Source organism: Molossus molossus, unplaced genomic scaffold (assembly GCF_014108415.1).
Source record: "Molossus molossus isolate mMolMol1 unplaced genomic scaffold, mMolMol1.p scaffold_m16_p_2, whole genome shotgun sequence".
Lineage (NCBI taxonomy): Eukaryota > Metazoa > Chordata > Mammalia > Chiroptera > Molossidae > Molossus > Molossus molossus.
In genome coordinates this window covers 139180358-139203629 of record NW_023425355.1, presented here as the reverse complement: position 1 = coordinate 139203629, position 23272 = coordinate 139180358, and the positions used below count along the sequence as shown (strand labels likewise).

Here is a 23272-nt window from a genome sequence, read left to right as displayed (position 1 = left end):
GGTATTTGACCACCTCTCCTACTGTCCGCCATCAATGCAGCACCCTCTGATGCCCCTATCCCCACCCTACGCTCTGAGGTCGAGGCAAGCCTATGGGGCCATCTTCCATGTCACCAGGAAAGGGAATGGCGAGTTGTCCTGGTTTTCTCTTACCCACTACTGTTTTCGGACTCCCTTTTCCCCTAATTGGGTAGGAGGGGGCAGTTCAGCAAGTGCCTAAGCAGACTTTCAATTTGAGAATGAAATACCAGGCTCCCCTCCTTCCAGGCGCCCCTTCTCTGAACTTGCACTTCTCCTGGAATCCACATCCCTTGGCTTTCAAGAGAGGAGGGAAGAGTCTGCGTCATGAACTGGAACAGCCCCAAGTGCATGACAACCCCCTTCTCCCGCATGAAGAGATCTCACTTCAAGTAAGTGGGAGAAATAGGACTGAAATCCAAGGTTTCAGGCTTGGGAACACACCCTGTTCTGGTTTTAAGAAATACTGGTGTTTAAATTCTCCCTGCCCCCATGGCAGACTGACTTGTCTGGAGTGCTTTGCTAATATCCTCCTTCTCTCTATACATAATGTGAATGAAACCAATTGTATCGCCTTAAATGAGGAAATCACTTGTTTCCCAACTGGAAACAAAGCCACTGTCCAGGCAGTCACCTTGCCAATCACATTGTTTTCCAGCACTTGCTCAGAGGATCCTGAAGAGTCTTCAGACAAAACCCTTTTCCAGAAAACTGCCAAGGTGGGCTCTCCTATTTTTTTCCTCTTACTCCCAACATGCAGTCTCTCACTCGTTATCATTCCTGTTTTGCAAATTGGAGCTAACTGTGAGAAATTAAGGATAAAAGTTACTTGGCAGCTAGGGAGTTTTTCCATTCCTTTCAGGAAATATGCAGCCAAGCTCTCCAAATAAACGAATGCTTAAGTAGGAATCAGTCTCTTCTAAGGCAGTCTATTTTTACTGATTTGGCAGGATGCCTGTGTCACAGGGCTGCAAGCACGTTATGAGGATAGTTTACTCTACAAATGTTTACTTGTTCCTGACGAGGTGTTCGGAAAATGTTCAAGTACTTTTTCATCCCCCCCCCCATGACTTTTTCTCAGAATACGATTTATATCTCTACTTCTCAGACTCTGAATAACCATTTCATGACAACTTTGCAAACCGTAGATTTCAACAACAAAATTGGTTCAGATGGAATACAGTTGCCTGAGTTTCAAGTGTTCAAGATAAAAATCAATTATTATTTTTTAAAGCCTTTGCAATTTTTACCCTTCCTAATTCCAACAAGCATTTGAGATCTGTTATTTTTTTTAAATACCAGCTAACCGGTTATAATCTCTAGTGCACATGAAACAATCTACTTTCTTTACTCAAGTTCCAAAATCATATGAAGCAATATCTTCTGCAGCATTTATCAAAGGAAAGAAAATTCAAAAGGAATTTCAATTTTGAACCAAAATACAGGCAAGAACCTAGCAGAATTAATATTTTAAGAAACATAAAGGTAATTGTAAAAAAAATATATTATAATAAATTTTCTGAGATAGTGAAAATATTATAATAAAATTGAGTCAAAATTCACCCTCTCTAGAACATTTGGGGTCAGTAGATGAACCACAGTCAATGAACATCTTTTTGTAGTGTGTTATAAAGAAGGTTCCTTTGAACCTATTAGGAACAGGAGAGCTGAGCTAGGTGACAGGTAGGGCAGCCGAGTCCCTGAGGACTGGTTGCCCCAACGTGGGAAAGCCAGCAGGCACCTGTGATATGTAACCACTCAGCCTTGGTTGGGCCAAGGCTGGGGAAACAACCAGCAGAACTGAACGAGAGTAGGCGGCTAGGTAGAGGATTGGGCAAGAATACACCAAAGGCAGGAAAATCCAGTCCAAATGGGAAAAGTAGGAAAAAGGAGTCAGATTGATGAGTCAGGCAGAGAGGCGTCGCTATCAAATCAAGGTCAATTGTTTGAATATAGAACAAGGACAACTAATTTTAAGTGTAACACTTAGAATAGAATCAATCTTTTAGCTCAAAACAGCCCTTTAAAAAAGGGGGGTGGAGTACAACAGTTGTACAATCTCCCAAATTCTGAAAACCAAGTTTTCCCCAAGGTTGATCCAAACTCCTTTGGCAGCAAAGCACGGCCAACACGCAGGTTAAGCAACTGATTATTTTTAATTTGTATTTTCACTTGGTGTGAATATTTATATGTTCACTATAGAAATATTAAAAGGTTTGATTGTGGGAGACAGTTTTAGGCCCTGCTGGGAGTGCTATACAATATACACTACACACTCTGTGTAATCTTTCTAGTATCCCCCTAAACTCCCGAATCCTACCTGGTCCAAGGATTGTGAGAACACATTATCAACCTGTATCTACACTTTATTTTTATCAAGTTTGATGACCAGATTACTGGACTAAATATAGCTTCAATTCTAGCCAAATTAACAAAGGTTGAAAAATCATACACTACATCTCTTGGAAGAAAGATAGTCCCTGAGGAAAATCTGAAGGTGAGATCCAGCGACCCGCCTGGTACTACAGATGTAATGTTAAGGGCCAATGACAACGTTTCAAACTTACAAATGTATGTATTTATTTAGTTGATATACTACACAATGAAGCCTGAAAAAAGCAAAATAAAAATAAGCCGACCGTAGCTTAACTCAATCCTGATGAGTTACCTACAAATGAGACAGCTTAAACCGCAAAGGCATATTGAACGATGTATTCCAGAATATAAAATTCCAGAAAACAAAATTTTCCCCAAAAGATTTTACAGCCAAAAAAAAAAAAAAAAAATTCTTAATGAAGGATATGATATTAGGTGCTGTTCCCAAAAGAAAGAGTGCCAGGACAGGCTAAACTCTGTCCTGGCTGTTTTTTACTACCAATGACCACAGTTTATGGGAACATAATATGCTATTGGAAGTCAAGAAATGTAACCTTCCTGAGACTTTGCTAAGTTAATTAGCTAACTTCCTAATTAAATGTCACATATTTTCCCAACAAACATTTGTCTGACCAATGACCAGCAAAGGCAATTTCGGGTCTGAGATGTACACTTACACAAAATGTTGTTCTTGATTTTCAATACACTTAGCTTTAAGTATCTAGTACCTGACTGCTAACGATGTCAAAAGATAACATGCTGTTAGAATCTTGTAAAAACCAGTTTCTGGCATGTTACTGACTATATTATTATAGAAAGCCTTATTTAACAAATCTGGACAGACCCATCCACACACATATACATATATATAGGAAGGAAATTAAACTGAGAAATGAACATGCACTCGCCACTCTCCTCCCTGATGCCCTTTGTTAATGATAATCGAAAAATACAGTTTTGACTTTATAACACCATGCTAATTACAAATTAAATGAATATTATCCTAGGGCCTTGGACAAATATATTTGAGCTAAAGAACAACTGAGCTCAATTTAAAAGATTTGTATTATGGTCCCAGATTTAAATCATGCTTACATAGGTTCTTACTATTATAAAACCTTTTAAAAAAGTGTACTTAATTAAGGGCCACAAAGACAAAAATAATGCACAGGAGCAACAGAAAACATTTTTAACACTCTTGCCAACAAGGACTTTCTTGGGCTTTATCTAATTTAGACCATGAGGATGATATATCTAGGAGAACATCAAAACTGTGTTACGGAAACATTTAAAAAGCCCCTGACCAGATTTACAAATTAAATAAGAAAATAGCCTTTTCAGATTCATGCTAAGCTTGAAACTAAAGGGAGTTTAAACAACATACCTCCCTGAAATGTGTGACAAATGTAATCCCCAAAAGAAACCTCTTTCCACACTCCGGGCCTTCTGACACTTCCTGAAACTTCAGGATTCTTCTCACCTTCCCCAGTTAACTGAAGCATTCTGATGCTTCTTCTTTGGAGGTCTTATTTCCTTGGGAAAGACTGCTGTAATCTAATGTCTTCAAAGTCATCTAGTGTATTTGAATCACAAAGCGCCAGTCTATTTTGAAAGAGAATCCTAGATGCAAATAGAAATGGATACTAGATAAAGACTGATGTAATCCTGGAACCCCTATGAACACTAAAAACACAGAGGGAAATTCTGAACTGTTTATGAATAAAGACTCCTCTATTAAGTGAGGATCCTGGCAGTGACAAGGATATCTGATTCATTTGCTTTTGAAGCATCTCATTACAATCAAGACTAAGTTCTACAAAGCAGGAGACTTCAAAATGTTTTAAGGTTGGCACTTCGCATTATTATGGCCTTTGTTTGCAGTGCTTTGCATGGTATCAGTTATAAATTAAGTTTAGTAAAAAGTTTTTCCTGACAGTGACAATTGGCTCACCGATTCGAATTGCAAATGACAGCACCAAAATAAATACAGCTTGCCACACTTGCTGCTTTAAATCAAATCTCTTCATCACTCTATTTCGTGAGGAAACTCAGTCTTGTTAGAATGCATAGTTAAAATTTGATTACAAATACTAAAGACAATAATTCCAGATAAGTAATTCTTTAGGTTAGTAGAAATAAAGTTTCTCAAAATACTTTTAGAAAGCCACTACTTTAATTACTTAATAACTCTTAATTGAAGAACTTGCAAAAAGCTGAAAATCCTTCACAAATGATGTAGTCAACACCATTTGCTACTTTAAGTCATATTTTTTAAATGACCCACTCAAAGCCAAAGTATAAATAATATCTGTCTTCCAGAAATAAAAATGTGTATTGTTTCTCATGCATCAGCCTTTTAACAAAGGCTGTCTTTTTACCTGATACTCCACCATAGATCTCTTCAGCTATCCTAGCCGCTTCTTTTCTATTTCCTTTGACGATATAGAAATGGGTTAGGAGAGCCAAACAAACTTTAATCAAAAGCTTGAAGAAAAGAAAAGTTGCAAACATGGTAATAAAAATGTTTTTAAAGCCATAGAAAACAGGACCATCTTCCATTTTGGCTTACACTCTGTACAGGTTCCGGGGACTGCAAAATTTCACTGGGTTGTAAGTGGTATCATATGACATCTATTTTAAACCTTCTAGCCCTCAGTGTCCTGTCACAGAGAACTGAGTGTGTAGGTTCTAAGCTAACTATAATTTGGCGACCGCATGTGCTCACATTCACAGCAAGGTTAAATGAACTAAAGAAACTTCCTTCCAACCACAAACAGCCGATAATTCTACACCTGCATTCCTCAGCACTACCTCACAAACAGGATTCATATCCAAACCTTTTTTTATTCCTAAATGCCAATTTTTGCTACATTATGTTGGAAGGCAGGACTGGAAAGATAAACTTCTCAGATCCCATGGGAGACAAGGTAAATTATTTGAAGTTCATACAAGGAAGTACAAATACATCTTATGTTATAGGTGGGAAGTATTAGCCCTTGGAACACTTAATTTTTCCCCTTCATTCTGAGGTTCGTGGGAGAAAGACCAAATCTAAACTATGACTGGTTAAAAAAGACCATTTACTCTAAAGCAGTATTTGTAACAGGCCCATCTTGGATGCCTCTCCAAGTACAAAGTCATACTGGAAGCATTAGACCACTTACTGTAATCATTTCATCTGTGATAAGGTCCCCCAGTAAAGTTCCTGATCATTCACTTCCCGTTTCAAGTGTCAGGAAAAGTGGTGCCTCTTTTTGGAAAATGTGAGCTATCCTTGATCATGGAAGAATCATAATGAAATGGATGATGAAGGTGTCCCAAGTTCTAGGTGAATTACCCAAAGATTCTATTAATCATTACCTTTCCTAGTTGGTTAGTTGTAAGCCTAACTGTTCAACATGCATCAGCTGGCTAATACAAGCGAAAATGATTTATTTTTAATTTTCCACACCTAGGAAAATTAGGTCAGAAAAATCTAGGTGGTCTCTTTCATTCTTGGCTATGATAGATTTTCTAAATTTCTATAACCAATTAGAAAAGACAAGCCAAAATAAAATTATAAGAGCAGATGGAATAAATCTTATATAATGTTTTATGAAAAAATATGGGAGTTTCTCCTAACACTCAAATTAGAATGGCTACGTATATAAGAACTATTTCCCTACACTTTGTTAAAAGGCTAGTGCACGAGAAGTCTTGAGTCATACACCACATCATTTCAGTGTCAAAGAACCATGAAGATCTTGTGTTGTTTCCATGTTCAAGAACAGATATTAACATACAGGGTTGACTTTACATTACAAACTTACATTAATTACCTAGTAGAGTGCCACTGTACAAAAATATACGATGAACACAAGTATTTTACCTCTTTTCATGTCTCTTTCCTCAACTGTATGCCATGAAGGTGATTATTTACTCATGGTAGCCCGGTGATGTATATTGTATTATATAACATCATTCAATCTTGTTTTGGCCTTGATTTTTATTTAAACATGACTGTACTATCTGTTTTACACACCAGAAAAGTTGGCCATGAGAAGCTCAACTTTTTAAGCTTCAAATTGATGTCTATACTCTTTCTGAGAGACCATCTTTACATTTGAGATGGGCATAAAAGGCTACTGAAGTAGAGTCAATTCATAGTATCTTTCACAGGAGATGAAACCATCTATAGCACCAGTCTCTCAGCCTCAGCATTATTGGCATTTGGGGCCAGATAATTCTTTGTCGTTGGGGGCCATCTGAAAGCACTGGAGCATATCTAGCAGCATCCCTGACCTCTGTGAACCGGATGCCAATGCCCCACTCCCACTCAGTTGTAACAACCAGAAATGTCTCCACATACTCACTTAATTAGTTGACAAAATCGCCACCCTATTTCACCCCCTACACCCAGTTGAGTACCACTGAGCCATAGCCAAACATAAATGATCAAGAGAAATGAACTCCCCAAAGTACTAATGACTACAAATCAAATTCTGTACAGAATTTTTATTTTTAGAATATCATATTTTAAAAATCCAGTCACAGGATGATATAATATAACCAAATCTAGTCAATTCTTTGGGGACTACAGCTGATAAAGAGGGCTTTAGCCCTGGCCGGTTTGGCTCAGCGGTTACAGCATCAGCCTGCAGTCCAGAGAGGCCTGGGTTCGGTTCCCACTAAGGGCACGTACCTTGGCTGCAGTCTGTCCCTGGCCCTGGTTGGGTTGTGCGGGAGGCGGCCACTCAATGTGTCCCTTTCATGTCGATGTTTCTCTCTCTCTCTCTTCCTCTCTCTCCCTCCCACTCTGTCTGAACAAAAAATGGAAAAATGTCCTCGGGTGAGGATAAAAAAAAAGAGGCCTTTAAAAATATTTCACAAAAGTAAACAGACCCGTGATACCCTGACTTTGCCAAAAATAAGTTTCAGTATAAGATAAATCAGAACGTACCAATGTAGGTGACTGCTTTCCACTGCTTCCAACAAAAGGGAATGGGAGAAGCTGCATTTCTGTAAATAAAATCAATATTCAAATTTCTCTTAAAATAGCTTGCAAGACAAAGTATAATTACGTAGTTCACACAACAGCTAATAGATGTTTTCCTTTTCTCATGTGATAACTCTAGCACAGCGCAAAACAAGGATTTGTTTGGATCAGGAAACAAAGGCACAGCTGAACTCGCTATCCCATGAGTAAAAGAGAGAATGTATTCTAGAAAAAAAAAAGACAAAATAATTCCTCTTTGGAAGGATATTTTTTACTAAGAGATCTAGCAACACATCAAATTGCACTGAAAAGATGATGTATTATAGAACTGCACACCTGAAACCTACATAAGTTTAACCAATGTCACCCCAATAAATTCAGTAATTTTTTTTTAAAGAAAGCATAGGAGGGAGGGGGAAGGGGAGTGCTGTTCAACTAATTAATAAAATTCTGGTCATAAAAAGGACAAACTCGGGAAATTGTCAAAATGTCATTTGGGTCTTTATTTGTATAGGACATGTAGCATGTTTTCATAAATCAGTTTTACATGTGCTACTTTTTGTAACATCAGAAGAAATACATTTTTTTTATAAAATCCTCATCAATGCAAGTTTACTTTCAAATAACTGTAAGTAGAAGGCAGAACAGTGTGTTCCCACATACTGACCAGTGCAACACTGACAGTTACAATTTAAGTATCCGGGAAGCCTGAAAACAAAGATTTACTGGAACAAGCAAATTTACTTCCATTTGTTCAGAAACAAAGAATTTTAATTTGCAAATTACATATTTTACATGCACGAACTCTAATGCCTATATCCATCTGAAATAAATGACAATGATGCTTTTGAAAAAAATGCCAAGAGACAAAAATGTAAGAAAAAATAATATGCCTTTGAAAATTGCTGAATAAAACCAAATGTTATAGTTTCTCACTTTATCATGAATATTGGCACTGTTTAGTCCATATTTATATAAGTCAGTTTCTGTGCATAAAAATCCCAATAAGATTTAATGGTTTGGATCAGTCTACTTTTCTTTAACTAAAGAACTCCAAACTTCTAGATTTTAAAAACTGCACTCTTGCATTTGCTTTTTAGTATGAAACACAAATATATTTCTTTATATCAGTGGCAACTGGTTAATAGGCATGTTAAGATACTTTAAAAAAAGTTGTGTAAATATTGTCATTTAAAAAAATCCTGTACACAATCACAATACTGCCAGAATCTATGTAGTGCTCCCACATGTGCCTCTTTCGATTTCAGTCCTTTAGAACAAAAACTTATTCAAAGGAGTTCAGTAAGACACAGCATGTGGATAATTTGGGGTTCAAAAACCCATGGCTCTGGGCAACAACAATTACAGTTAACAACACATCCATCCACAGAGAGTTGTATTCCTAAAATTTTCAGACTCAGTTCACTATGAAAAAACATTCTGGGGTAAAGACTTTTTTGCACACTGACAATACTTATCAGACATCAGCTAGGCCACAAGTGAAGGGAAGTGACTTCTCTCAAAGGTTCAGGGTAGCAGCTGAGTTTGAGATGGCACACCTCATACATTCTGCTCGGAAAACACGAAGGCATTTATAGAGAACGAAATTATGCACTGAAGGATGTGGAGGGTTTCTCTCTGCACTCTCATCAACAGTGATATCGGTCCCTAGTAATTGAAAAGCAAAAAGCCTTTTCATAAACACAACTGAAAGTGAAGGCTCTACCTAGAATGCACACAACAGGATCAAAGTGCTCGGAGCGTGCCGGCAACTGTTTCCTGGCATTAAAAGCATGAGCATTTTTGGCATGTTGGATGTTTTACCGTTTCACGTCACCTGTGACTACAACAAAGTGAGCCATTTGAGTGATAAATAGCGAAAGCACCCTGGTCGTTCAGGGCAGGAAGTATCTAGTTCAATGTTCTATACAGAGTAGGCGCTTAAAGCATGCTGGTAATTGACAGACCTTTTTACTCAAGAAACCTGCTGATTATATGTAACACTTACTGAAGGGTACTCAAAAAGAGGTTAAGAACATGACTTCAGTATCTAAAAAAGGTGAATGGACATGACTTACAACAGTTCAGAGAGTTGTTGTACTTCCCTAAAGAAAACTTGTAAACATCTGGTGAATATCTAATTAATGGTAGAACATTTAAATTGGCCAAAAAAAATGCCCAGAAAACATTTGGCCCTTCAGCACCCAAAGCTCCCAAAATATGTGAAAACATCTCTGCTAGAGGGACTTCAGTAGTCTGAAAAATATCATACCTGAGTGGCTTAAATAGGTTTTCTCCTAAATTTTAAATAAGTGCAAGGAGTTTCTACACTCAGGAATTGCATAAGTTATCTTTCCTCAAAATAAAACATTGAATAATATAGAGGTAGCACAACTTACTAAATTAACTGTAAAAAAAGGGGGGGGGGGAAGCAAGGTTCTTTTCAATAGTCTTAATAGAACTAGTACAAATATTTAAAATCTGATCCAGGCTTTCTTCTACCTGGTTTTGGATGTCTCATTATCCCCGCCCCGTTTTCTACCATAAGGATACTGATTAGTCCAGGCACCCTTTGGCCCTGTGGCATCTACTGCAACATCAATGATAGAATCTGGAATCATCCATCTCAGGAAAGTGAGAAACAGAAAGTTGAATACGGCCAACAAAGCAAAAATGCAGCCTGTTACTGGGCCACAGTGAGACATGAGTCTTTCCAGTCGTTTGTCCATTGGTAACACAGTTTCTCCTGCCACGCGGTTGTACACCTGGTGGGAGAGAGGCCAAGAATGAGCACCCTGATCTACAGTAAACAATGACCACGAATGTTTTATAAACAGAAGTAGGTTACATTTCATTGTTTTTGTTATAGGGATAATGTGGTTAATGAAATTTACTACAGTAATTCATTGCCTTTTGATTCAACACTTATGGAATGCTTATTCTGGACAGGACACTGGGCTAGACGCCATGTGATACCAAGACACATATGGCCCCAGCTCCTGTCTCCTACGGGATCACCATCCATTTTAACCCAACTATGAGATTTCTAAAGTCCCGAGAGGTTGGAACCACTCTTCAGGTCACCTCTGTGGAGGCCATATTTAATTCAGCAGTGACTGCCTGAAGCAGGGCTGGCCTTCTAAGATTCATTTGGCTCAGCTGCGATCACATCACTATCTGGTAGACATCAGCCACAATCAGAGAGTGACAATCTAGTGTGCTTTTTTCTAGATACAGAGCAACTCTTCTCTCCACAACCACATGAGGCCACGCTGCTGAACACAAATGGTGAGAATATATAGAAACATTTCATGGATTCCAAATAAAAGAAGGGGGAAAGAGATGGGGGAAAATCTTAGTAGATAATATAAGTCAAATACTGGCAAAGAAAAAAAGTTTATTGTTGAGAATTGGTAGCAGGTGGCTTGCTTTTTAAATCACTAAGCACTAAACTCAGAAATAGTAAAACAATGATCTTTAAGCATACTTATCTTGAATACCTCAAATGGGCCAGTATTATTGTTTTTTAATTGCATTTGTGCATTACTTGTGCTCATTCTCATGCAGGTGATCTGTAAAGAATCTCCTTTTGAACTCAAGAAAGTTATGATGTACAGTACAAATTCTGCAGGCCAGTGGCCTTTGAAAGATATGGGATGTTTTCATCTAGCTCTCCTACCCCAAGGATATTTGGAATACCTTTGAATCAGAATTATGTTGAGAATTATGCTGAGACCGGTGAATCACAATTGTTCAATTTTCTAAAAAGCACAGTTAAATTAAGAGGAGGGAGTTGAAAAGGATCATAATGTCCCACATAGGATCCCTTTCAACTCCCGCCTCTTAATTTCAGGCAGAACTAAAAGAGCAACTACAAACCAACCTATGTGTCCACCCTTATTTCTAGATCAATTAATTTACGATCTTAAGTGACAAAGTAATTTACTACTATGAAGAGAATAGGTTAATCCATTACAGTCAAAGATTTTTGTTTCTGAATATATACTATAAATCACCATAGAGTATAAAACAGAAAAAAACACAGCTATTTTTACTATTACCTTAAGCAAAACTACAAGAAAATTTGCGGTTAAAAAATCCTAATTGGCTCCTTTAACATATGGTGACATTCTTCACTAGAGTTCTTTTCCCTGAACTTAGTATCTACAGTAGCTCAGACTTCTGAGGTTTACATGATGCAATCAACAAAGTGAAGTCATAACTTACAGAGCTATGGTTATCAAGCAGAGTCAAGTTTCACTGAAAAAAAAAAAACCTGTCTAACCAAATATCCCTGCCAACCATTCCCAAATTCCACCTCTGCTCCTAAAGCGTCATATTAGAATCAAGGGAGTGGTTGGGGTGGGGGAAGGAAAGGTGGGGGAAGGTGGGGGAGGGGGACAGGAAGATGGAATGAATAGCTCCTGAAAAGGCTTCCTAGAAGATTCTGATATGTATTTCCCACAGGTAATTAGTGCCACCCTCCAACTTCCAAAGGAAAAAGGTAGTTATTTTATGTGGGTGGAGACATTGCAAAACTCCTAGAATGTGAGAGTGTCTCAGACATTTCAGTCAAAACTGCGAACTCAAATATCTCACGTTTCAATGGAAAATGTATATGACAATTTGTAGAGATAAAACAGTTTTTCTGCATTCATATTCAAATAAGAGTTCATCTTATGTATGGGAATTTATCATTTCAACCAAGTAAGAGAGCCTTACAGTAACGAGCTATTCTGCTCACTCGGCTGCTCTGTCTTGCTCTATTTCTGGCTAGAAACTAGCTGCTCCTCTGACTACAGTGAGAACATAAAGCACTCGTCTAAACTACTCTCTTCTCCATGCTCCCAAATGATTGTGCTTCTGGTTCAAATTTTTCTATATACTAAGAAGCAGAGTGTTTCCAGCCAGTGTGTTACACGGTAATAAGAGGTATGAAGCAGATGAAGTAATGAGATTAAACAAAGGACAAACCAACAGGAATAAATGAAGTCCCTAACTTGAAACCAGGAAGTATTTCCCACAATCATACTCTCCCACCAAAGGGTATTAATCTACGTTCTATACTGCTGCTTTTTATCTGTGATCTTACTTCCAACATTTGCCATGTGCATTTTGAATTTTAACTTATGTTCTCAATCAGCCCAAAGATGCAAAAAACCACTGCAGTTAGCAAAAGTGACACAAGAAGTTTAGGAAATAGCCTGAATTAAATATTTGCCAGTTATAGCATGGCTGCAACCAGACTAAGTAAAACCATATATTTTCTAATAGATCTATCTATACATGTTAGAATTCTAAACAGCCTCAAGAAAATGTCTCACAATAGATTTTATTACTTCTGCCTCTAATGGCTGTGATTTCCAGAAAATTCTGTAACTGCTTTATGCCCAGTTTAATGAAAATGTAGATGGCATTTCTGCTACTTTCTGATGTCAAATGCAATGATCTGACAAGAAACGTAAAGTCTAACATATCGAAAGTACACAGTTCGCTTCTTTTCATTTGGGAGAGACTTCATAAACTTACATAATAGAACAGAAATGGTAAACCTGCGTAAGAAAAAGTCAACGTGTACATGAAACATCAGGAATTCAAACCCAATCTTCAAATACTCTTTTCTTGGCAGGTGACATACTTTTTCAGTTCTCTCCGCAACATTCCTCCAGGTGTAGAAAGTCTTGACTATGTTATGGATTTTTTCTGGAGCCGGCAGTGTTCCGGACTTCAGTTGGGAAATAGCTTTTTCCAATCCCTCACACAAAGATTTTACAGAAGGCTCACATAAAATAATAAGATTTTCTGGAAGTACTTCAGGAATTCCACCAACCCTGGTACTTACAACCTTAAAAAGAAAAAGAAAAAAAAAAAGAACATATGATCCAACATAATTCATATCTCAGGAAAATAAGCAAAACCAACTTAAAAAATGACTACAGAATGTGTCTGATTAGTTTTCAAAAGACATGCACGGAAACCCCGACAATGTAAGCCCTCAAATCTTTTTACCTGTAAACCACAACTGGCTGCTTCCACAATGGCCATGCAGAATGCTTCAGTAAGGGAAGTATTAAGAAAAATATGTCCTTGAACTAAGACATTTCTAACATCCTTGTGTTCTAAGGCTCCCAAGAGACGCACTCTGATTTTTGAAATGAGAGAAGAAAGAGGACAGTGAAAATCACACTACAGACAAAAGAAATATAATTTGTAAGCCAAGTGTGTTATTCATATTATACTTAAATTCTTACTGGGTCTAATGCTTTCCACCTCAAAAAATTAATATTGCTAAACTCCAATCCAAAAGTCTTATTAAGCTGTTTGGTTAAAATGCATACAGCTAACATAGTTCTCACTTGCACCGCACATATCAAATTTCATCGTTTCCAAAATGAGTTTGCACTTAACGAAAATATTAATGCACTTTGATGAGTAAGTGTCAAAGTATCATTTCTAAACAGGAGAATGCCCCCTTTAAACTGATGTTTCACAGGCACGGCCCTCGCATGTTATCTAAGCTACCGGGGAAGAGAAATGTTCAAATCTGTATGTGCAGAGGGACTGACATGATTTGGGCCATGCTCTTTAATAAAATCACAACTTAGTAGCCCTGGTTGGTTTTGCCCAATGGTTAGAGCGTCGGCCTGTGGGCCACAGAGTCCAAGGTTCAATTCCGGCCCAGGGCACATACCTTGGTTTCGGTTTGTCCCTGGCCCTGGTTGGGGTCGTGTGGGTGGCAGCCAATCAATGTGTCTCTCTCACATCAATGCTTCTCTCTCCCTCCCTCTCTCCCTCCTGCTCTATCTGAAGATAAATGTAAAAATATCCTTGGGTGAGAAAAATCAATCAATCGATCAATCACAACTCAGTATGGCTTAAAAATCTGCAAACATTTCCAATCAAAGCAGTTGGTTTTTTGTGCCTTCCATAGTGCCTCCAACCGGTGCCCTGTCAAGTAATATTGGACTAATTAAAAATAAAGGAAATTGTAAATTGTTTAACTAGGGTTTCCCATTTTATATACATTTTTAAAAAACAGGTCTTGCATTACATTTTTACATCAAATACATGTAGGAGACGCAATCCACTTAATGCAGACATGTAGCCCAAACTGAACTTAGGCAATTGATATTCTCTCACCCAAGACAATATGGAATCCATCAATACCTGTCATGTAGCTGGTATCTTTCCCGTACTTCTTCCAAAATTATTCTCTTTGGTCCCTCTCCTCCAATTATGAAATTTAAATCTTGATATTTCCGACAGAGTTTGGGTATTATACCACTAAGCAAATCAGTCCCTGGAAATAGAAAATAAATTTAAATGTTGGAGATATTAATATTTATACTTTTAAAAAATCATCAGAACTACTGAGAATTCACTCACTTGGAAAAGTATTAGTATGCCCTCCTTAAGGAGAGAAGTGAATTCTCTTAAACCTTCCCAGGGTGGGTAGAATTGTTCACAAACTGCCAGAGGTTCCCCAAGAGTTGCAGTTCTTGAAGATATACACACTGACCTTCATTGTTACCTTCCATACACCCAATAGTGTACTATCCTGTTTCATTTCAGCACAATGTTAAGTTATTCACGTGTGTTTAAGCATCATCCACTTCTAGAAAGGGTATCTGAGGTAGCTAACAACTGAGTTAAAGTTTTCTACAGAGCAGGACAGCTGACTAGAGATCTAGATCTTATCCCAGCCTTTTAATGAGCAAGCTCTTTCATGATGGGAAAGTTTCCTGACACAGAATATTAAGAAACCTATGTACCTGCAGTCCAAGGTCTCTTTCAGCTATTTCATTCTACTATCTATGATTCCACTTCCTGCTGCAGGAAAGGGCTAAGCAACCAAGTATAACTTCTGTCTCCACTTTGTGCAGAATGTAAATTATACAGAGGATTCTGCAGTAAAACCTATGGCATTAGCAAAATTTAAAACAGTCCATTCAAGCCCACTATAGCCCACTTCCCCAAAGGAAAGTAAGTGAAGGTGGCAGGACCCATCAGCCAGACCATTACATTCCAGAGAATAGAAGTATACATCTTTGTTCCTTTTTGTCTAATGAAATACTTTTCTTATAACATGTAAATACAACTTTAGGTAATGTGAAGCAATAAAATAAATTGCGCCCTACTAGTCTGATAGTGGCTACCCAAAGTGATAGCAATGTTGACACTATTTGAGAAGTTAACTCATTAACAATTACAAATTGTACACAAAGGAAAATGCAAAACAACCCAGGTAGTTTATTAATACACACACACACACACACACACACACACGAATTGCACTGTCAATCTCCCCAAATATAGGCAGATCAATTATAATAAAGATGGTGGGAGATATATACAGGTCATTTTTATTAAATAAGTCAAAACAGGATTTAAATAAACTCTGCTAGTATTTTCAAAATTATTGCATTAGCAAACATAAATTCACATGCAGTTTACCTGAATTATGAAGGCTTCTCATTAAAATCTTAACGATCTTTGTGTAAGTCTATTACCAAATCTATTGGATTTCTAAATAAACCAGAAGGTGGCTTAATGACTTCTAACATTTAGCCTCCTACAATTCTTTCATTTTATTTCTTTCCTTTCTTTCCCCTCCCTTTCTCCCTTCTAATACAAAGGTTAAAAACCCATTCTTCAATTAAAAAAACAACACATATAGAATAACCATAATTGCTGATAATAACTAACATTTACTGAGTGCTTACTATGTCAGGCAATATACTTTAAATACAGTATGTCATTTAATCCTGACAAGTACCTTGTAAGAAATGGAACTGGTTACTATTGTCAGTTATCTATAACATTATTCTAAAAATAAAGGGTTTTTCCCCTACAATAAAAAAATGTTCTTGTGCCTCGAAGAAGAGTCTAACACAATGGAACATACAAAAGGACTTTCAATCTCCATAGTTACCCAAAACGGACAAGGATAATTCCTGATTCAAACTGCCTTTAAAGTTCAATCTAACAATATTTTAAATAATCTTCTGAATCTATACATAAGATAATGGTGGCTGGGCTGGAGGTGAAGGGCACAGGAGACCTTAGGAAGAGTTGATTTTAGTTTCCACCTTTGTGTTTTTCTTTGTTTTCTAAATATCTGCAAAGAAAAGACATTACTTTTGCAATTAGAAATTGGTAGTGGGCTCAGCCCTGTACCAGTAAGAATTATCGCATATGCAGGGCTGTTTTAACTTTTAAAAAAAGACCTGACCTATTAAACACCATCAGGTTGGTTTTATTTTTAAGTAACTATTAAAACATCAAAGGTTGGAGGGAGGCAGTATTCACTACTGTTCCAAAAATTCCTTTTTGAAGGTAAAACAATAGTCGACCTTTCTTTGCTATATTTAATGCAGAAGTAGTCATAAAACCATAAAACAGAATTAAAAAACCAAACAATCATTATAAACAAGTATTCAACAGCTTTCTACCAAGAAAAAAAAAAAAAAAGTCTGTGTAGTGTAATTGTAGCTATCGTTTCATTACCTTTTCTGTAAACAAGTCTGCTGACAATAACAATAGTCATACTACCATGCCTTCTAAATGGGTCTGGAGTGAAGTCAGTAGGATCTACCGCATTAGGAATGACGGACACTATTTCAGGATTCAGTGCTGCTCTTAGCACAGTGTTTTCCTTACTAGTATAAGAGACACAAATTATGTGGTTTGTGTCACAAAGAGATACAGTTAGAAGCTTGTTTGTAAGCACCGAGCTGACATCAGCAAATCCAAAAAGGGAATGATCCGTGAAGACTGTACGGAGCCCCATTGTCTTGGCGTGGAAGAGGGCGTCATGGGCCATGGCAGAAAAGGAACTATGTGAGTGGATTATCGTGACTCTCTCCCGAACAAATATGTACCTGAGCAATGGCAGACTGTGAAAGAGGGTTGTAGCTGTAGATTGGTTGTACATAACTTTCAGAGGCAAGTAATAGACTTTGAGGCCTTTAGTGAGGTAACGGATGCCTTTTCGATTTCCGTAAGCATGGGTGACAATTATGACCTTGTGTCCTCTTTCAATCAGGCACTGAGAGAGCTGGTAAATGTGGCTTTCCACACCTCCCATATTCGGGTAGAAAAAGTCCGATACCATGCATATGTTATGAGTTCTACATGTGAAAAGACTTTCAGGGCTAACAGGGTAGAGCGCAGGTGATGGACCATGGTCGTGCCCACCTCCTCCTTGATAAGCCATGTTGAGATGGTTTAGGCATTAGTCCTTTAGAGCAATCCAGTTAAGATATGTCATGTAGTACCTGAAAAAGAGAGAAAAAGAGGATCTCAGCTCAGAGTAAATACATTCCATATTCCAAATCCAGATATAGATATGGTTTTAACATTAATGTAAATTTGTTAGCTTCCCCTCTGGAAATAAAACAAAGCATATCATGAATTTACTCATTTGACATTTACCTGCTTAGCATTTGCTATATGCCATACAACAAAATTACATTCTGCAATGTCCTTATATCTTAAGTTGACTTTTAAAAGACTACTACACATAATTTCAAAAAATAAGTTTGTCACACCGTAGTGTATAATAATTTGCCATTCTAACAAACTAGCTCATTCCAATAATTACATACTAGGGCTCTTTACAGATAAAGGGTAGCAACCTCATTCGAGAGCTTAGCCACTGATGCAAAGAATCTCATAAAGTTCTGCTAATATTACCTTTGGGGTTCACACTAAAATATACCTGGAACTAGTGCTGTCTTTTGAGAGCAGCTTTTCCAAGTACCACCAGTAGCACATGCCGCAGACATTCATATTTCCTCCTTCCTTATTCAAGGATGGTGAAAATGAAACTGCTCCCCTGCATTGTCTTAACTTTTCTTTCGGTTACATAGGCCTTTTTGCCAAGAGTGTCTGTCTCTCCCTTAAGTTTGGAGCCTGAAGATAAAAACTAAACTAGAGATGGGCTAAATCTGGGGCCATTTTCTACATCTAAAGTAGAAAATGTTTATCTCAGGGGTTTCCTAGATCCTTATCAGTGCAAAATGCCCACTCAATACTCAGTACTATTAGAGATTTTTAGACTTTTAACGCTAAAGAGTATTGGAAACCTACTGAAACTCTTCCTCAGCTTTACAAATGAGATATCCATGCCTCCAGACACAACTATACAATGGGAAGCCATCCTAACCACTTGAGTTTCCAATTTCACCTTCAAGCTCAGAAAATACAAATTAATTGTAGGTGTAAAGTCTTATCTATTCTCTCCAACAAATGCATCTATATTTTAAATATATTCTCAGAAATAACTCTTTATAAATGTTTGTTGACTGGAATTTACTAATTAAGATTCAATATTATCAAATACTGAGATTCTTCAAGTTTGTACTTTAAGTGGCTCCATCCATTAACATTTTAACTGTGGTTTTGTCACCTAAACCCAAATTTCAAGTTCTAGTTAATTTTAAAAGATTAATGATAACGAAAACAGTGAGTAATGAACCAAATGAAATCAGTTTTTCATTAACCTGAAATGTTCTGTGAGGAATCTGCCTACTTCCAAGTTCCACATAACATCTTGATGGTGTAAAAGCTCAAAAAACGGTACAATAACAAAATCTTATACTTTAAAGCTAAAGAGAAGCTATAAAATGTACTGAACACCTCTTACTTTATAAATGAAAAGCCAGACAAGTTGAGCTATTTGTACAAAGTCCCCACCTAGTCATTTAAGTGGCAAACGCGAGATACCCGTAAAATTCTCGACCCTGGCCAAGGAGTCCCTGGGCAGTCATTAGCAACAGAGGTTCCTGAGGAGCCTTAGTGAGATCCAGCGGGGTATTGGGGTCAAGAGGACGGTGTTTCCACCCAACCCCTGGGTACTTTCCCGGCTTCATTCAGTGAGAGGACACGGAGGAGCGCCAGGCAAGTGACGACCCCGCTCCACCGAGTCTGCCCCAGCGCATCCTCAGCCCTACTTGAGTACAGAAACGCTCGACCCCGACTTCCGAGCCACGAGCCGGGTTGGCTTCGCCCCCTCCACGATCAACCAAACTCCCGCGGGGGCAGTTCAGCCCCACCCGGAAGCGGCTGAGAGTGCCGGCACAGGGAGGTAAGACGCGCACTTACCGGCGAGTCCTATGGCCGCCCGGGTCCGGACCTCCCGCGGCAGCAACTGGAGTCCCACCCCGCGCCTCCCAAACACCAATCCTGGGCGTCCGCGCCCGAGCACCGCGCCCCCGATGCAGCCAATGACGAAGAGGCGCCGGAATCACGTGCAGGAGCGGTGCTCAGTCTCCAGTCCTCAACGTGGAAGATAACCTCAGTGCGCATGCACTTGTCTCCACGCTGTTACGGCAGAATTGTTGTCTCTGTATAGCAAGGAGTAAAATTCGGCTTAACCTTTTATGTAAATTCCTAATGTTGGGAAACTGAAAATCGGCCCTAGTGTCTTGTTACACAAGAAGCCCTCCAGGGCCTTTCCGTACGGCATATAGCCAGAATTCCCAGCGTGCCTCGGGGCGGCCCTTTAGCGCTGCTGGGAGTTGTAGTCTGGTGGCCTTAGAAGGCGAATCCAACTTAGAAAACTAACTCCCAGAATGCACCACAATTCTAAACCTGGATCTTGCAAAGGGTAGAAAGGTCGGGTCGTTGGAACCTTGGTTGCCTAGTTACAGCGTCTCTTTTCTGGAAGCTTGTTCTCTCTGGCTTCTGATTGGAAAGACTCGCTACAGAAAGGCGGGGTCATGGTGGCGTTTTGTTTATCTGTGCCACAGCGGAACCGTGTTGGGTCTTACCATTCTGGTAGTGTTTCCTGATGTGGCAAATGAACAAAAATCAAATCAGACTTTTTTAAATTTGAGTTTCAGATAAATATTTCTAATACATGTCCGAAATATTGGAGACTTTATAAAAAGTGTTCGTCATTTATCTGAAATTTTAATTAAACTGAGCATTTTGTGTTTTATCTTGCAACCGTACACTCTGGAGAAAAAAAATCTGAGCTGAAATAACTCCCGCTCAAACTGGTTCAACTGGGTATAGTGGTGCTTGGCCAAGAAGCTAATGAATCAGTGGGAGTGGTCTGATCCACCCTTCACTGTCAGTACTTGAAGTGCCCCATCCCTGCCCTGCATGCTTTCAAGAATGAATGCCTTCTGTGACACCATCACCAGCACCACTTCTAAGCCTGTAGAAAACCTATTCATCCCTGAAGATTTCAACTCCTTTCTGATGCTCTCCCCACACCTTAAGAGAGAAGTAAATCCTTCCTCCTTTGTATTTTGATAGTACGTTGGCCATTTGCTGATATAGCATTTATCAGGTGATATTCAAATTGTTTGCCTGGCTGCTGTCCCTCCTCCCTCCTCAACCTGATCCTTGAAGACTTGTGTCTTGGAATCTCACATGGACTTCTTTCTGAAAACGGACAATTGCATTTGTTTGTTAAATGTGTGCCTTCCCAGCCAGATAGTAAGAAGAGGCAGGGTTTGTTCCTGGTAATAGACGTTGATTAAGTTTTAGTTGTATTAATGAATTTCTTTACCCAGTGCCAGCACAGTCCCTGATACACATTATATACCCAATAAAATGTATTGAAAATAGTTTGTAGAGTGTACCTTATAAAAGTTATAGTGCAGTGATATAATTCAAAGAGCATTTTGGTTGTAGGATTTGAAGTGTATTAATCAGCTAACCTTAATGAGTAAGGCACAGGTAGGAATGGATACTCGGCTGTGTTATTGAAGCATCAGAGCATAAAAGTGATGAGGACTCAATGATAATTATTCAAGCTTAATAATTTGCAGTTGGCTTTACAGATAACGCCAATACTACCAGATGGTATACAACACTGCTTTTGTTTCCTTTTCATTTTTTCAATTGGTTAAGGCAAAGAGTGTGGGCAGACATGCTGAAAGGTATATATGAGGGTCAAGCCTCATTTATTGAGCCCCTGGTTTGCCACTGCCATAGTTCTGATCACAATAAAGTTTAGAAATTGTACCATGAATTTTCTAAAATAAGATCTTGATCCAATACGCCTTCAAAAGAAGTGTGATCTTTTTTCAAACTAGAACAAATATTTTCTATCTTTATCATCAGAGATTTACTCAGTGTCTACTCTAAAAGACTTTGTGGAGAATATAAGGAATGTTAAACATGGTCCCTAGGTTTTAAAAACTTCTTGTTTCCTAGCTTTTATATACCTTTTACCAATAGTATAAAAGAATTCACTTTTCTTGAAAAGTTCTTTGTGTTTTAAATACTATAGAATAGGTTGACCTTTATAAATAGATATTCATAAAGGCACACTATTGCTGAGTCTCTCTGGGGGAGTGGGTTGAGAAAACTTGAGGCTGTTCCAACAAAGTCTGAAAACACTGAACATTCATCATGCTCCAATCTCTGACCTACATCCTGAGCATTAAAAGGCAAATAAATCATGACTCTGACATGGTTCACAATTTCACATGGGTACAAGACTTCATTTATAATCAGTTAAACCTTAAGCAAAGATCTTTATTTAAGACTATTTTCTAAAAGTCAAAAGAAAGTTGTAGCAGCAAGATTAAGCTATAAATCTAGGGATAATTCTAATTACAGTATAGTGTTCAGCCTGAATGTATGGAATCAAGGTATGCCTTTAGAGGATTTCCTTCGAAATCACTAAAAGCAGACTAAAATACTTTCACTTAATAAAATATGAGGGACTCAGCAGCAATTGTAATATAAAATGACCTATAAATGGAGAAGATGTAAAATAAATGTGGAAATGACCTTCCCTTGAAAATCAACTCTTTGTAAATACATATGTAAATTAGCTCCCTTGGATAATGTTGAAATGGGAAGGAAACAGTTGTATTGAGAGCCTGCTATATATGTATAAGGCACAAGGCAAGAAAAATCTGGTATGAGCTTTACCCCCAAGAAGCCAAGACAGAGTTAAGGCATATATAAATATCTATGACAAAAGGTAGGAAGTGATAAGTGCCATAAGAGAAATATAAAAAATCCTGGGAGTTCAGAGAGAAAGATTATTTCTAACTGCCTGCACTTAGCTAGTAAAAGTAAAGATGTGCATGCATCTGTTGGGAGCAAGACCACTCCAAGAATAACATGATCATAGTACAGAGACAGCTACTGACTGCCCAGTGGACACTGTTGTATAATTATTCAGGGGAAGGGTAGGGGAAGAGTTCAGACAGAAGAAGGGTGGCATTTCCAGTGAAGAATGGAGCAAACTGGTAGAGGATCTTACTAAGGAAAATGGACTTGATGTTGAGCCAGACTTCCAGCCAAGATGACATTTTCAATTAATATTTTGAGACTCCTCACTCATCATTCTGCTTTAAATGCAAAAATAAGAGATATAAGTAAGAAAATTAAAATGTGATAGCTGTGATTTTAAAAAGAACATAAAGACTTCCATGTATCCGGAATAGAACCAAAATGCAAAATGGTAATCAGACAAAAGCCGTGTAGCTTCTGGACTCTGTATGTGGAAGCAAGAAAACATGAACCAGGGTTCAGCTCTTGTAGAATAATAGACAAACAGGGCTCCACATGTGGCTAGAGAGAAAAACCAGCCTTTTTGGGAGATTTACATTGGTGGTCTTCAATGAACCACTTTTCAATATCCGTACCCTTGCCTAAGATCCTCCCACACAGACTCGGCTTAGCCATGTGACTTGCTTAGCCAATGGGAATTAGTAAATGACATACAAGCAGAAAATTACTAAGTGCTTATGCACTGGGGCAGGTCTTATTAGAACCTTTCCATGTGAAAGCCAATGGCTATGCTCTGAAGAAGCTCTGGCAAGACATTGAATGATGAAAAACCAGACAGGCAAAGACCTTGGAGAATGAGAGTTCACCTTGGGCATTCCATGGCATATGAGTTCCCATTCTCTGATCACAAAATAAATG

The 23272-nt window shown here is 38.2% G+C and overlaps 2 protein-coding genes across 4 annotated transcripts in view; both read right to left on the bottom strand.

The window, feature by feature from the left end:
- The window catches only part of ASB11 (ankyrin repeat and SOCS box containing 11), a 31904-nt gene extending 26917 nt beyond the window's left edge, over positions 1-4987 (bottom strand). The window contains exon 1 of the mRNA XM_036270819.1: positions 4773-4987. Within this exon, the coding sequence (XP_036126712.1) occupies positions 4773-4953 (181 nt within the window). The 5' untranslated portion in view covers positions 4954-4987. The remainder of the gene's footprint in view (positions 1-4772) is intronic.
- Positions 4988-9428: 4441 nt separating this feature from the next.
- PIGA (phosphatidylinositol glycan anchor biosynthesis class A) lies at positions 9429-19533 on the bottom strand. 3 transcript variants are annotated; one of them, XM_036270539.1, is made up of 6 exons: positions 19475-19533; positions 16877-17646; positions 14537-14669; positions 13379-13511; positions 13008-13214; positions 9429-10134 (listed from the first exon to the last, which is right to left on the bottom strand). In XM_036270539.1, exons 2-6 carry the CDS (start codon positions 17583-17585, stop codon positions 9868-9870), a joined length of 1449 nt encoding a protein of 482 aa, XP_036126432.1. In that variant the 5' UTR covers positions 17586-17646; positions 19475-19533; the 3' UTR covers positions 9429-9867. The 3 variants fall into 3 exon arrangements, with proteins under 3 accessions (XP_036126432.1, XP_036126431.1, XP_036126434.1); XM_036270538.1 differs by lacking the exon at positions 19475-19533 and adding an exon at positions 19067-19169; XM_036270541.1 differs by lacking the exons at positions 16877-17646; positions 19475-19533 and adding an exon at positions 14889-14957 and having other exon boundaries at positions 9687-10134.
- Positions 19534-23272: the final 3739 nt, after the last annotated feature.